This window comes from Corvus moneduloides, chromosome 1, assembly GCF_009650955.1.
Source record: "Corvus moneduloides isolate bCorMon1 chromosome 1, bCorMon1.pri, whole genome shotgun sequence".
Taxonomy (NCBI): Eukaryota; Metazoa; Chordata; class Aves; order Passeriformes; family Corvidae; genus Corvus; species Corvus moneduloides.
Genome location: NC_045476.1, coordinates 140,982,314 through 140,999,268, shown reverse-complemented (window position 1 = coordinate 140,999,268; position 16,955 = coordinate 140,982,314). Strand labels below are relative to the sequence as shown.

Sequence of the window (16,955 nt, the reverse complement as noted above, 5' to 3'; positions counted from 1 at the left end):
CAATATCTAATCCATAGGACTGAGGAGAGATTATATAATGAAAGCAAATTTGTAATCAACATTCACAGTATGCTACACAGATGATCTTTGTATTGAGTACGAGCAGGGTGATACAAACAGTAGATGAAGTCAGAAGTGTGTTTCCATGAATCCAGTATATCACTGGAGAAGACATTCATGTTTCAGAATTTCATCACTACACTATAATATCCCAGTTTTGAAGGTGGCCATAAAATGAGAAGTTTGCATTATTGATTATGAATGTAAAATCACATCTGCTTGGACAAATGGGATTTTTGTATACAAAACCACTGGACAAAGTTATAGAGGAAAGGTTAAATTATTTGACTGTAGCAGCAATGAAAGCTAATGTACAAATAGGTAAACTTAGTGATCTGAAAAAGGCCAGACACTCTGCTTCACGCATTAAAGCTTGACTTTGGAATTAGGCATAAAAAAAAAAAAAAGATATGTATGCATTAGGAGTGAAAAAATGAAAAGGACTTTTTAAAAAAACCAAAGCAGTTGTACTGAGGCTCTATCCCTTGGAGCAGTTTCTTCACAGATTCCTCTTTTTCTTCTCCTTTTGTGACTGTATCTGTACCTTGACACCTGTTAACTTAAATAAGGTATGGTTAATAGTTCATAATACAATACTAACAGGCCTTTCAGACAGCAGAAATATCCCTGAGAGATACCAAGTGTTTTATGCTTTGTTATTTAGTTGAGATAAATGATTTATACCATTTTTACCATTTTTGAATAATTACATGTCCTCCTCTGAACTCAGTTCATCCGGACTCACAGTAGTCAAGCCCTGGACTGCCCTCTGTGACTGCAAGAGGTAGTCCCTGTAACTTGTAGAAAGTTCTAGAAGATTTTGTGTAATGTGTTTCTACAAGCAGATGGTGTCAAGCAATGGTGTTATTAGTGTTTACTTAGACTGATCTCCATATCTCTGAGTTCTGATGCCTGCAAATAATGTTCCAGTTCAGAATTATAAATGTTTACATTCACCAGAATGTCTTGTATTGCACATTTATGTATATGCATTAGAGATGACTAGCCAAGAAAAATTCTAATGAAAACTTTTGATTTCAATGAGAGGGAAAAACATCACCCACCCTTAATCTATGTATTTGCTGGCTGATTCCTATGGAGCAATTTATTAAACATTGTTCCAGTGGATATGTATCCATAGTTGTATTTTGATGTCACTGTGGAGTAACAGGTTCTACACTGATTTGTTGGATCTTGTGCTATCACTGTTTGTGTTAAGGATGGTTGTTCCACAGATTGAGTCCCTGTGTTACAGAGTAGCTGTTGTCTAAAATGCTGGAGTGTGGGATGTTTTTAATGTGTTAAACCTGACTTTTCAACTGAAATAAATGCTCACTTTCTTAATGTTCTTTTTGCTGCGTTTTCATTAAATATGCTTTTTTCTCTAGGGAAACAAGATTATAAGAAAACCAGGCCTATGTTAAGAGCTACAAGATTAAAAGCAGAGGCCAAGAAAACTGCACTAGGCGTAAAGGTAGAGACCTCTTTGATAGCTCAAACCACCTTTGTTTGTTTCTTTTCCCCATAGATGTACTGTGTGAATATTGACTTCTGAGAGATATTGTTTATGACACTTCAAAATCTAAGTAGAATGCTAGAATCTAAAATATTTATGATGAATTGCTTTTACTTAACCCTAAAATGACTTGAATATTTGAAGTGCTGAAAGATTTTACATAGTCTATGTCCTTGTTATGATGCATGTGTACTTTAAGGTTTAAAGTACTGTGCTTAGAAAATTGATGGTTTTGGGGAGCCTGTCTACACACAGAACAAGTTCTTTAACTATTTCATACAGTTAGACAAATTACAATAAACATCTCCAGAGTTCCTCTTCTGATCCTATACCAGTAGTAATTTGAAGACTGGGTTTAAGTATTGTTAATTCTCAGCATTATTGTCTCAGTCTGTATCCTTGTGTACTGCCTCTGACTTGGAAAAAGAAGGCTTAGCTAACAGCAAAACATATGGAAAGGTACTAAACTTTATTTTGAAAATGTACCCTTTTCAGGCAGGTATGAAGTATAACAATTACTTTTGATCACAGCTGTAAATATAAGCAAGGAGGGCAATTAGAAATATTTTCTGTTATCTACTACCCAGTGTGTCATCAAAATGGGATCTATCTGAACACACATTATTTATGTTGCCTCCAGTATTTTTTTTCCTCAAACTTATTTTTTTAATCTAACTGATACACTATTAACTTAGCAGCAGGAGTAAAACCTGAGATAAATAAAAAAGTGGATCCATTACTTGGATATTCTAGTGAAAGAAACTTCAGAAATGTTAAAAGGAGAACATTTTCTTGTTTCTGGCAGATGAGAAATCAATTTTTTCAAGTTATAGCTTATAGCAAATGCCAAGGTATTACTACCAAGCTGTAACAGCTGTTAGGCTGCCAGATGATGTATTTGGTTGTCTTCCAGAATTTGCTATTATAATCACGAAACAGTGCTTTCTTTTTGCTCCTGATTGCTGATCTCGATCAAGCATTACCATGCGATGCAGTATGTTTTCACAACATAATCTCCTCAGTTAGTGCTGTGTGTCAGGTTTTAATGAGAAAAAGTAGATTGCCTTTTTTGTTTAAAGGATAGATTATTAACCTTTTGAATTCCTTTTCCTTCCTTATTAAATTTTCCTTTTTCTTTTCATTTTTCTTTCAATGACGTGACCTTTTAAAAGTGATGTTCTACTTGGAGACTTAGTGTACAGCCTAATTCTTTTAAAATGTACAAGTTTTTTGCATGTCTTTCACAAGTGAGAAGAGTATGAGATTTGGTCCTTCAAAACCTGTTTCATTTCCTTATTTTCTTAAGTAATTCTTTCCTAAAAATGAGGGTGAATGGGAAAGCGTATGTGTAATCATATATGTAATGAAGAATTGAGTATTAGTGAATAAAGGACATCTGCCATCAAGGTGCACATGTGCTCTCCAGGTCATGAGGGTGTGTTCCTAGGGTTCTGCTGGTTGCACTGTGTGATGTCTCAGGTTTGCAATTCTGCCTCTGCCTTAAAAAAAAAAAATCTTTAAAATATTTTCTTCTGGCTGTAATATTTTTTTGTGCTTCTGAACCTTAAAAAAAACAAACTGGATCATCCCCAAGTAGATCACAGTAGTTTGTTTTGCTTCCAAATTGCTGAGAAAAGCTGACAGAGCTGAAGCAAAAAGGAAGGTAAGTTGGGCACCTTTCCCTTTGGGGATTTGCTTGTAGGGGAAGGAAAGCAGGGCTTTTGACTACATCTTTCTCACTGAGCCTGCTTAATGCCAACAACCTCAGGCTTACTAAATGTTACAATGCTTCTACCAGAACATGGGCAATTTCTGTAGAATAAACTCTGCACTTCTGCTGACAGACCCTGCAGTGCACAGCATGGAAGCGAGACGTATTTAATGTCTTGGGATAAAGGTGCACCTCTTCCCATCTTGCGGTGACAGCTCTTCACCCTGCTCAATCCCTCCAGCAGCAGAGCTTCACCATGGACAGTAGATGCTCCTGGAGTGTCTGCAGGGAAATCACCTTCCTTACCCCCGGAGAGGCTGCTTAGTTGTGAAGCCCCATAACCTATATCACTCTCTTCAGGCACAGCATGTTTTGTTCAGTCCAGTGTTAAGATCCTCCAGCTGTCCAAGTGCCACCTTTTTTATGTTCATCCTCCACACCTATCCTAAATACTCCATTGTTTTCTGGATAATTTTTGAAATAATTCTTAACAGCGTCTGTTTGGTGTGACAGCAACTGGCAGGACAGAAGAGAACACAATTTGTTCTTCAGATCCCTTGATCAGTTGTCCCAAGGCCCTGAGGTCCCTCTTGATCATCCATAGTCTTGCTGGGACTTTGTCTGTGTCCACCTGGAAAACCAGTGAGCAATAGTCAGTGGGCCATGCCAAGCTGGGAAGTTTCTTGGTGATTTCCCTTACATGTCCTTACAGGAAGGCAACACACCTCCGTATGGGCTGGGTCCAGTTGGCATATTGGGCCCTCCATTCCTCTCAAAAGGGAGTCACCAATGACTACTACCCTCCTTTTTTTCTTAATTGAGGAGGTTTTGATCTAGGGGTTAGGTTGCCCTGCCCCACACAACCCCTCCAACCTGGATGGATCTTCATTCACATTCTCATCTCCCTGGCCATCAAATTCCAGGGCCTCATATCTATTGTTGAAGGGCACCTGGAGAGGTGAGGTAGGTAGGTCAGGAGGGAGTTTGCCTGCCACACCAAGCAGAAACCCAATTCCACTCCTCTCTGTCTCTTAAGAGCTCCTCCTTATCCCTGTGATGAGTGATTGTAATAAGCAACATGATTCACCTTCCAAAGGCTGGGATTTTAGTCTTTTTTATTATGTAGGCCCTTATTCTGTGCTGTAGCAGCTGATTGACTTCAATCTGTGTTGAGAGGAAAAAAAAGAGATAAAACTACAATGCTGTAATCAGTAGGCAGTTTAAATATAAATAAATAAATAATAAATAAAAATAAAAGTCCAAAGTTCTTGTAAATGTTTGAGAAGAAACCAGACACATACGTGTATTTGGAATGTATTTTATTTGTTTATATACATAGCTATTCAGTACATGATGCAGTATGCAGCATTACAAAATAAACCTTTTATTATAAAAAGCTAAGTTAAAGTCAATAAAAATATTGTAGAGAAAGAATAAATGTAAAAGTATAAACTCTCTGGGAAAGGGGAATATTTTTGTAGTTCTGTGAAGTACACAATAAGCTAACACACTAAGCACCATACAGCCTCTTAAAACAATAGGCTTTTTAATGTCATTGGTAACTCTAGGGTTGCTTTGCATTAGTGTCCTGAAGAACTTAAATGTCTTGCTATAAACTAAGACTTAATGTAGAATTTAGGGTGGAAAAAAAGAGAACTAGAAAATAATGAAGGGATTTTAGTCCTTAATTTCTACGAGGATAATGAAATTCAAATGTTGTGTATTTCACCATGAGAGCTGACAACATTAGCTTAAAAAAAGGCCCTATAAATGACATAAAACTTTTCAGAACCAATCCCCTGGAGATTCTTCACATTTCATCGCTGGCATACTAATTAGCTTGTCTTGTCAAACTTTGATTGCCTTGTCATTTTAATGCAAGGTTTAAAGTAACAAAGTTTCTTTCAGTCACTGGCATTTAGTACTTTTTAATTTCCCCAATGAGGGATTTTTATCTGTGTTGATAATGTCAGAGAAGCAGCTGAGCACTAATAACTATCAAAAGTTAGTTCAAGCAGGGTGACCATGCTCGTGTTTGGTGTGTCATATTTGCTCTTTAAACATGTTTAAAGATTAAATATTTTAGCAGAGCTATTGTACTGGCTCTGTTTGTATATGTGACACTAATGTAGACAGTGCCAAAATACATTGTGTCTCTTGGAAAAGCAGGACCCCTGTCTTAAGAAACGACTCCAAGAGAAAGCAGTATGCTGTTTGTCTCCTGGTGTTTGGATAAGACAAAATTCTTTGTAGCAGTACCAAAAAGGGAGCCTCTGAACTTTCTTTGGGTTGTTTTGTTGTCCAGCTGCTCCTCCTTACGAAGTAGAGCAGGAAGGCCTTTCTACCACTGGTGCTGGCTCTGCTCTCAGTGGATGAGGAAGATGTGCCAGCAGGAGGGTGACAAGCAGAAAATGGTTTGAGAAGTGTGGAAGCTTTGCCCCCAGATAGCTGGAGTTTGGTATGCAGAGACCGAAAGTAATGGGAGTTCTTGGGGAGAGATTTTTTTCACAGGCTGCAAGAACAAGTCAGTGGTCCGTGGGACAAGTGATGAAGTTTTCTGTGTTCTTGAAAGGTAGGCAAAAATCTTAAAAGTAGTATTTGCAAAGTACTTGCAAAGACATAACTGACTGCAGAATATCAATCCGTAGAGAATTAGCAACATAGTACATCAATTCAGCTAAGGAAAAAATGTTTCCTAGACAAAGTGAGAGCTTACTGTCTGTCATTCTTTTGCATATCTGCTTAATCTGTTGTGTAATTAGCTACCTCACTATGGAGAGTTTATCTCATCTGGAACAAGTTAGATACAGATATAGATAAAAAGACATTCCTAGTGTATTTTGGCAAGGGGTATTCTCCGATTTCATGCTGTTCATAATCTGCTAAATTAGTCAACTATATTTGCCAAGATACAGTTTCATAGCTTTGCAGAAATTAAGGCCACAAGAGACTATTAGATTATTTGATCTGCACTTCTATATGTTACAGATCATAAAATTTCATCCAAAGACTTTCTGCAAAGTCCAAGCACTTTCTAATGACCAAAATACTGGGTCTTCAAACAACTTACGTGTCTCACAAAGTGCAGAGCAGCTTAATGTGCCACCAATGAATAAAGTGTGATGTTCCCAGTTATCCCAGTGGTCAGGCTTTGACCCCTGACCTTGAAATGAAAAGGGGGAGAAACAACACATACAAAGTAAAGAACAAAATCAGACCCTTGACTGACCTGAACACATGTATTGTAATCATGGTGGTTTGAGGTGTGAAGAAGATGCACCAAGTAAATTCTTAGGAGGATTTTCTGTACCAGCTTGGAGCAGTAGCTCATCTTTCTCAAGCCTTCTTATGTCTCTACTTAGGACAAATCTGTAACACTTCAAAGAATAATCAACAACAGCAAAACCTCAAGTCCCAGAAATGAAATCAATACAATTGGAGGAAAATTTCTACATCAGGAAACTTTTTATGCTATATAAAAAAGTCTGAGCAGTTAAACATAGGATGCTATTACTTTTAGTAACCTGATACTTCAGGGGTTCAGAATATAACATTGACTGTGGAAGTAATCTGAGTTTTCCTATGGCCCTGAAGGAGAGGAACAGCTAGGAGAGCTGAGTTTGCTGACTCCAAGGCTGGCAGCCAGGTCCTTCTTTTCACACAAGCCCGAGTTGAAGTATTCTTCACAATTGCTAAATAAAATTGTACTTTGGAGAGAGATCAGTTGATAAAAGACTCACAGCTATGGAAGTCCGTATTTTCCCGAAGAATGTTCAATCATTCTTGCTCCTAGAAAATAGCATCTTAGTTCAAGGCTGAACTTACCTAAATGCAGCTGGGCCTTGAAAGTTTCTTGTAAACAGGATAGAGGGACCGCACACTGTGAAATGCTTTACTCAAATAAGGTGTATATAATTATATGCTGTAACCAAACTACCTCTCATTCTTCTCTATAATAAAATAAATACTGGTCATCTCCCTGCTGGAAATTCCTCCACCTTTGTACATCCAGAAATCACGCTGATGGAGTAGCTACTCCTGAAATCCAGAGACCTTCTTAGAATCATAGTTTTTCAAGGCAGAGTACAGCACTTTATAAGTACTGTCTTCATCTTTGATACCTGTATATATTATTTTGCATTTAGCTGTATTAAAATGAATCCTGTTGCTTTGTAGGCATATAGCCGAGTGTTTTTGATGACTCTCTAATAGTACCTTGTTCTCATTATTTGAGATAACAATGATCTCTGTTCCACCTGAAGAAGATCTCTCTTCCACCTACAGTAAAAAATTAGAACTGAAAAAGTGTGGATAAAAGTTCATAAATTACTTTTGCTGCCTTCTGTTAGCTGTAGAATGTTCTGCATTAAGGAAGTAAACATTTATTTTTAAATATGGTTTAGTTAAAACTCTAAAAAATGGGCGCAGTGAATATCCACCTTAAGCGTTTAGTTAAAAACTATATGAGATAAAAAGATTTTCAAGTTAATATATATTTATTTTTACAGGTGTCCTTGGTCAGCTTGATTTTCTTTCCGTCTCTTTTCAGAAAGAGATAGGAATAGTTTAGCATTTCAAAGAGAGCAATTTGTGGTACTCTTTCACTTAGTTTTAAGCAGGTTTCAGGTAAAAAAGGTGTGATTCTCTTTGAAGGACAATTAAAAAACATGTAAAATCGCCCTGAAATTTCCTGGAAGAATTATATTTCTCTATATGTGTAGGGTATGATGCTGCCATACACAGTGTCCAGATTTGTGTTATCATAGCTTACATTTTTTCCTCACCCCATTTTCTGATCAATCTTGTTTAGATCCCAGCTCTGCCACTTGCTCCATCAGGGTGAATTTGAGGACATAATCCAAGTATTTTGGCATGAGGGACATAAAACTGACAAAAAATGATAGGAGAATTAAATCTACATTATGCTGTAATGGTATGCATTTCCTTTATGAAAAGTTTCTGTAAAACTTAAACTGAAATCGGTAGGGTTCTACATATGTTATTGTAAATGTAAGAGAATAAAATAGAAAATTCTGTTCCTTTTTAAAGGCTTCTTTGACTGTACTTTGGGATTTGAGAGGAGGGATGTTGTTTCCTAGTGTTCTGTACCATGATATAAAAGAAAAAAGAAAGAGAAAAAAAACCCTCTGATCATTTTATTTCTATAGGACTTTTTCTATATTCTTTAATTATTCATGGTGAAATCCTTTGCGTAAATGGATTTTTCAGAAGATGACGGGGATGATCCATAAAGTGCAAGAGAAAGGGAGCTATAAATGCCAAGCGGGGAGTATTTTAGCATTTCATTTCTATGCATGACTTAAAATACAAATAGCAAAGCCTGAAAAGTATAAAACAAAATGACAATATATATCTGTTGTTGCAAATACAGTATAGTGGTGTAGGATCTCATTTGCTATTTACCTTGCAAACTTTATGTTTATAAAAGTTCATAAACTGGATGCAATTCTTAAGAGACTGCATATCCCTAGCTGAGAGCCAGATGTACTTTGTTAGGCCATTTATTTTAGATTTTTGTTACTCTGCCTTTTTCAGTAACTCAAAATTAAGATTCTTGCATAATTCTCCAACCTGGGGTTTCATTAAGATTTTTCATTCCCAGGAATAATAAATACTGATCCAGCCACCCAGTTCCCAATGGCTGTGCAAGGAAAATAGTATTGTTATCACAGTGTTACTCATTGTGAAACTAAGGCAGAGGAACTGAAGAACTGCTGCTCTCCAGCAGTTACTGGCCAGCCTGAGAATAAAACTCAGGATTTTCCCAATTCCACTTCCTTTGAAATAAATCTTTAATGCAGGTTCCTCAAAAGTTTGCTGCTGCTATCACAGCATTTTGTAAGGGAGACTGGGGAGAAGGGAGGGGAAAGGTAAAGCTATTGTAAAGCAGAAAGCGTGGGAAGTGTGGCATCCAAACAAGGGAAAAACTTTTTAATACTGGAATGAATTTGCTCTCTGTGTCAAGTGTGAATGGTTCCTGCATTGTACGGTTTTGTTGTCCACTCTCCTGAGCAGATGGAGCCTGCAGTTGTATGTCACTTGTTTATTACATCCTCTTAAGATTAGTAGCTGTGTGGCCAGATGGGTCTGGGAGCACAGCTGTGGATACAAGGAAATAAATGAAACCTGTCTGATGCTGCCATGCCCTTTTGTGAGATACTGACGTGTTGCAACTGCAACAAAGCAAAAATCACTTTCCTTTAATATATTAGTGAATTAGATGTACTTTTTTTTAAAATCAAATCATTTGAATCAGGAGGATGAAGTTCAGAGGATGGTACAATTCTAAGAGGAAAATGTAGCTGAAATCTGTAGCCAACAGCCTCAGCAAATTTGCAGGAGCAATTTTAATGTGTAAAACAAATTTAAAGTACATCTCAATCATCCATATAAAATATAAAGCAAAGGTTTCTATAGAATAAAGAATATGCTCCTATAGAACATATGCCAACTAGGCAGTAGTATTTCAAAATTTATTAGATGGCATATGTTGAATTATTGATCCAACATTCTGATAAACTATATAATGCATTCATGTAAATGCAAATGAAATGCTGTTCCAAAGAAGAATGCCAGATTATGGGCTAAAAAATGAAATGCACAGTTTTAACTCCTTCGTGTCAGTGGACACACAATGCTGGTACAGAGCCACCACCAATGTAGAGATGCTGGGTAGGATTAATCCCACAGTGCACACCAGAGATACCATCGGCACTCCCTTCTAGTCTAAGGGAAGAAATGGTGATTTTTGGGAAGAATTCACCTGGCTTGTCTTAAAGGACACAATGAATCTTAGACCAAAGAGGGCCAGATTCTGTCCTTGGACAGTAAATGGTGTCTTGTCTTGGTTCAGTGTAGGCATCTCCTTTCAGTCCCACTGACAGAGTAGGTTTGATGTGACATCTTCTGTACCAATTTATATCGGTTGTCATAAAATCACGGAACTTTTTTTCTTCTCATTTTAAATGTACTTTGGGATTGTTCCGATGTAGTTGTTTTATAGCTTAACATGAAGCTGAGAATTGGAGGGGAAGTTTAGCTTCTTTCTTTAGAGGGAGAGTGAGGTTTGGACTGTACTAATGTTTGGAGCATCTCGAGTGCACACTCTTAAAAATACATTGTGATGGTCAGGAGTGAAGCAGTAGATGTTAGCTGTAGAGTCACACTTTCTGTGAGCTGAAGGGACAGAAGGAATTTTCTCAAGTTTCATCTTTCATTGTCTAGCAAAACAAGAGTCAACACTATAGGAAGTGTGCTGTGCCTTACAGAAAAATAAAAACTTTAAAATGTGAAATACTGTGTCTTTGAAAGAAATAGAAAGGAAAGAAATATAGGAAAGAAAATAAAGAGGATGATCATACAATAATTTATTATATTTTTACAGAGTCCAGCCTTAAGATGATAGGCAGCCACATAATGAGTATGTGTAGTACAAAAACATTTTTCTGCTTCTGAAAGCTGCTATAAATCATGTATACTTTGGAAGTCTCTTTTATGTTAATTAAGGAAGATGCAGCAAGTTGCAATATTTTATGGGAAGAGAGGCAAGTGCAAATTGTTGTGCTTTTTGCCTTATTGCAGAGCGGAAGAAAGAAAAGTTTGATCCAATTCTGAAGGAGTTTGTAGTTCCATATTGTACTGCATGCCAGGAGGTTGGGAGGTAGAGGTAGCAATTTTCATTGACTTCCACCATACTGTGTTTGCTTCATTAAAAAATTACAAATTTGTTGGCAAAAAGCAGTAACATATTGCTAGAAAACATCAAAATTCACAGTGTAAATTCATAACTTAAATTTGTGTTCAAAACTGTGGTTTGTGAATTCTGTCTTTTCCTTTAAAAAAGAAGGAATAGGATAATAAGATATAAAGCTCCTATTTCTAGGTCAGACTAAAGATTTTTAAGCTAAATAGCCTCTTTCTGATGGTACAGCAGACTCACCAAAATCTTCATTAAGTGAATGGATTCATGGTAACCACAGTAGAGAAATCATTAAAACATCAATGCCTGATGCAATTTTATATGTGTGATGTTATTTTGATGTGCATTATAGAAGGCAAGTAATATTTAGTCATGATTAATCTGAAAATATGGTACTATTTCTAACAGGTTTTTGTTTTCTTTTGTTTCTACAGGAAGTTGCCCTTGTCCTTGCAGCTATACTGGTATTTTTGTTGGCTTTCTATGCTTTTTTTTATCTTAATGTTTCCAATGAAGTTGACCTTGATCTGGATCCAGATGAAAACTAGCAGATGTAATGAATCTATCATCAAGATTTCTTCAGCTTCAACAAGACTACGTAGGAGCACACAGTCCCCTTTACTGTAAGACAGTAAACAATACCATTTCTTGCAGTCCGAATTCATAAGAACGTTTTGCAACACGTCGGTCACATTCCAGGTCTCCAAAATAAGAACACTTATGCCTGGCCAAGTGTTTTTGTTTAACACCAAAGCCAGGAGCAACAGTACAATAGATGAAGTTTATTGTTTACATTATTTTTTTCTCAGGCAGAGAACTTTGATGTCAAAAGACAGGTGCTACTATTATCATGGGTACTGATGCTGACTTCACAGGAGGAGTGTCTGCCTTGGCCAAATTTAGGAATCAGAGCTTCCTAATAACCAAATTAGCTTCCTTTTCCTTTCCCAAAAGAAAGCAGAAATACCAAATAAGAAGTATTTTCTTCATTTGTGTTTAAAATATATCAAAAACACCTCATCCTTTCTCTCCCTTTTAATCTTTCTCGTGCATGCATGCACATGCGTGAAGATGGAAGAAACTGTAGGAAAAAAATACCTTCTTACAAGCAGTCTGTCACCTTCTATATGGACTTAATTTTCTGTCATTCCAGATTCTGTGTGCCCATGTATCTGCAGTAATCTTTTTCATTCTTTTGCCAACTGTTCAGCACACATGTGTTCTGTTAGAAATGGCACCTGGATGACAGAAGCTCTAACATTCACATATGCTTCTGAAACACAGTTCTTTGCCTCCTGTGCTGTCTGAACTAGTGTAAATAGAAAGTTTAGTCGATGTTGGTTTTAATTAGTGTATTGGTCTACTATTAATATAAAGTCAAAATTGTATTTTAATTATGCTCTTCCTGATTCTTTTGGTATCAACTTGCTCTACCTGCTAGGGGCATGTTGTATAAAAACACTTCTTTCCAGCTATACAGTCATTTTAATCATCAAACTAATGTGAGAGATTGTAAGTAATAAGAAAACACTTTTTTTTTCCAGTGTACTAATAATTGGTAACTCTTGGCTCCATTACATCCTCCAGTTCTTGCAAATTACCTTTCAAATTAGGCACTGTAGATAGCATTTTTGTTCCTTTTGATAGCCAGAAGCCACTTGAAGAATTTGGTGTGTCAGAGCAGCTGCAGGGAGCTTTAAAATTCTGGCTTTATCCTGTTCTGCTTTGAGTTTGGTATATAACTCAGCTTGTGGATGTAAAGACTCCGTTTTGATCCTCTTAAAAATATGGTCAGTCCTTCTCTGAGTTTGATATCAAGAAACACGTAGAGCCCTTGGTGCTGAATGTGGCAAGGAATTTAGGCAGACTGACTTCCAGAAAAGTTTTCATAATACTGGAGTTAGTGAACTACCTTGGCTTTGCCTTTGGTATCAGCTTCAGAGCTGAATGTTAGGTTTAATTGCAGCTGAGATATTTACTGTCGTGTTCCTTAGATACCTAAGATTTCTTATAGCAATTTTGAAGACAAAGGAATACAAATCGCAGCAAATATTATAATGGAAAATATATTTCTTTTAAATTGACACAGTACCATTATCAGCACTTAAGAAACTTGGATCAATACAGTTAATTTTTAAAACATACAGTAACTATGACCATATACATTATGAGTCTCTAAGGATCCACTTCATATGTGTCATCGTCTTCATTCACTTTATGCAATGCAAAACAGCGCCTCTAGAAATTCAGAGTACAACAGTCTTCCAAAAAATATATGAAAGAGAAACATATATATGCAAATATATCTCATTTTCTAATTATGACTGTTACAAAATCCTAACATTTATGCATGCATATGACTTATAGTCCAGTGCTAGTCGCACACTTGACCAAACATCTCGCAACATGTTGAATTTATGGTGAAGCATTATCTGACACATAGCCCAACTTCCAGTGGAGGGAAAAGCATATCACAAGCTGTCTCCTTGGATGTGACATGCCTTTCACTTCACCAGTGCCCAACCACATGTCGCAGAAGCTGCACATCTCTCCTGTTACTTTGCATTAGCAGTTTTTGTGTTCTATAACATGCTGGGAAGATTGCTTTCTTAATGTCAGCATATAGCTCTCTGGGTCATATGTGGTCTGAGAAAGATGTGTAGTTACTCCCTTCATGCAGGTCATCTCGTAACCTGCTCTCTCAGTTGGTTGTGTTAAAAAGCAAGCAATTTACTGTCAAATTTGTGAACATGAAGTTCCTAGAACAGGAATATTCCATTTCCCATGACTATGAATCAGACCAAATCTGAAGTGCGTATATATGAGATTCTGTCAGCTTTCCCTATGTGTGGCTTATGAGTCCATATTGCCCACAGTTTGCAGTTTATCTATTGGCTTTGTTTGAATTAGGTCTTTTCATTTGCATGAAAGATCATGGAATCATGAATTAATTGAATGGTTTGGGTTAGAATGAACCTGAAAGATCATCTGGTTCTAAAACCCCTGCCATGGGCAGAGACACTTTCTACTAGACCATGTTGCTCAAAGCCCCGTCCAACTTCCAGGGATGGGACATCCACAGCGTCCCTGGACAACCTGTTCCAGTGCCTCACCACCCTCAGAATAAAGAATTTTTTCTTAATGTCTAATCTAAATTTACTCTCTTTTAATATGAATCGATTCCCTTTTGTGCTGTCACTACATGCTCTTGTAAAATGTCCATCTTTCTTCTAGGCTCCCTTCAGGTACTAGAAGGATAGTCTCATGTAAGGGGAAAATTTCTTTTTGCTTAGACTGGGTAGACTTCTGTTCAGTGTACATAGGAATACATGGTCAATATTGCAACAAATATACTTCCTCTCTTATCAGTACAATAATTCCTAATGGGACATGTGGTTTATTTTGCCCTTAATTATATCTGAGATTGAAATATATCTTTTGGATTTTGGACCATCTATCTTTGTATGAGTTGCTCAGTGTCTTATTTTATTAAGAAATGTTTTTTTTTCTATTTTGGTTCTCGTATTAATGTTGAACACATTGAATTATGTATGCATTTGAAATGACATTAAAGCAATCTAAACAGCACAATGTTAAAAAGTGAGCACTGATGTCAGTTTTAGAATATCTGGATTATTTTAGGCAGTTCTAGCCCCTAAGCTCATATTAAAACTAAATGTGGCCTATGAATACTTAAAGGACAATGAAGAGAACTTCATTTGGCTTCCTACCCAATACCAATGCATCAGATCTCTTTCTGCAGTTGATCCATGCAGCTCTATCACCTCAGTCTTACAAGAATTTTTTATTATAAAATAAATAATTCTATATGCTTGTTTTAAATAAGGATTGCTGATCAAATAATTTACACGACAAATGTGGCTTAATGAGTTTTTTCAAAGGTATTTACCTGTAGGAAAAGGTAGACCTCAGTAGTGTTGTTGCCCTCCTGGAGTAAACTGAGTTTCTTTCTAGCAGAGGTTGTGGAGGAGATGCCTATACTGAGTCCTTGTGCTGTGGGTGGGAGCAGATGTCTTGTCTGGAAGAATCTCTGGCTAGGAAGGCATAACAGTCTTCCAGCAGTGATTTTGCTCAGTATATCTTCCTAGGCCGTTTTTCTTTTCCCATTGATCCTACAAAAGAAGAACTAGCATGTAGACCATCTCAGGACAGAAGCCTCAGTCTAGGATTTTTACTAGTGCTTCTAGTGAACATTGCCAAGGAAAGGCTCTAGCTCGACTTCCTAGAGTCCATAAACATATTTTACTGGAAGCTTAGGAGGCACATTAAGCATTTCCCTAATAGACCCTAGAGATACATTTAAACTTTTCTTAAAGAATGCTTTAGTTAAAGTTCACTGTTGCATATCATATAGACATCGTGATTCAGGATCAGAAATAGCTCCTTCCATGCATCAGACCAGCTGTAGCAGGGATGACATGTAGACTGGGAAATTGTGCTGCAGCACATAACTGCAGATAGCTATGACACAAGCAAAGTCATCTGTTTACTTAGGTGTCCTCTAGAGCAGCTGACCTAAAAGTTGTGTTTGAAAACATAGGTTTGGAACAACCCTACTAAAGGAAAGCACAGTTAAAGACCTACAAAACTGTTCATGCCTCTTCCATGAAAATTGCTACCATGGAAGAGGCTTATCTTCTGACTTAGGGCCAAGTTTTGAATGCTGCCATTTCAAGAAGGAAAATGTTGCTAGCAGCTCCCAGTAGAGTGATGACTGATAAGGGATTATGCCTGTAAGGCACAACTGAGCCAGTTGGTGAAGGTCAAATGCATTCGGGATGATTCTCTGTAGATGACTATACTTGAAAAGCAGAGTAGGCAAGTTAGAGTGCCAACAAAAAAGATAGTACAGATCTTGATCGCATTTCAAGTTCTACTTACAGTAGCATAGTAATTAGTGGTGCTTATGACTAAGAAAATAACAATATGGCACATCAATAAGACAGCAGAAATGTGATGTTGGAACTGCATCCTAAAAGATTTTACAGTGGATTATGTCTGCACTTTAGGAAGTGAAGCCATGAAATGAATAAATTGGCAAAGATTGTCTGTGATCTTACGCTTACAATATTTTTCCCTGAAAGAGCCAGCAGAGATATTTTGCAGTACTTTTCCCCATCATCCTCTTAGTTTGCTGTAATGCATTTTTGTAGATGTATTTCTTTCTACACATTTCCAAGAGTGAAAAAAATTTTTTTGCAGTTCATCAATTCATTTAATTGACAGAATCCTCTACTCATCCTTTTATCCCCCCTTAATCACAATCAAATTAGTGGGGAGACAGCCAAAATGTTAGGTACCAGTGTCTTTCAAGCAGATGTCACACCACTATTTTTTAGCTCGTTTAAATGAATAAACATGTTAAACTGTGAAGTATTACATTTTAGATTTTTTCATTAAAAAAATGGGACAATCTGTTTACTGTCCTTAATTGAGACAACAATCCTGGTGGTTGCCAGTTTTGGCAGTTGTAATGATGAACTATAAATATTGGGACAGACTAACTGATGATTGTGGAGGATAGTTCAAGTACAATACTCATTCTGCATGAATACTTTTTTTCAGTGCTACATTTTTTCTAAATTCCGTGATTGTTATACTGGTTTTGCATGTTAAAACCACAAATAAATACGTGACTAGTCAATCAATAGGCTTGATTCTGTTGTCTTATTCTCCATAGCTACAAACCGCATATAAGAGCTGTCCGCCCTGGACCACAGTTCATGCCTTGCCCAAACTCTCCCTAAAAGGTGTGTGTCCACATCTCAGGCATCAACATCAGTTACAAATGTGAGCTACAAAGAGCTTTGTTTTGCTGAACCATGGAAAAGCTGAGCAACATAATGATCTTTAGTACTCCTTTTGCCATTTCACAAAGATACTGTAGGAATTTAAAATAGCACAGCCACAGGAGGTGAGTATGGAGT

General features: G+C 37.0%; 1 protein-coding gene across 4 annotated transcripts in view; it reads left to right on the top strand.

Annotated features, from left to right (window-relative positions):
• The window catches only part of TRIQK (triple QxxK/R motif containing), a 60,857-nt gene extending 44,181 nt beyond the window's left edge, over positions 1-16,676 (top strand). For all 4 annotated transcript variants that reach the window (XM_032129185.1, XM_032129194.1, XM_032129203.1 and 1 more), the window contains 2 exons: positions 1,449-1,534; positions 11,442-16,676. In XM_032129185.1, coding sequence (XP_031985076.1) covers positions 1,449-1,534; positions 11,442-11,555 — 200 coding nt within the window. In that variant the 3' untranslated portion in view covers positions 11,556-16,676. The remainder of the gene's footprint in view (positions 1-1,448; positions 1,535-11,441) is intronic.
• Positions 16,677-16,955: the final 279 nt, after the last annotated feature.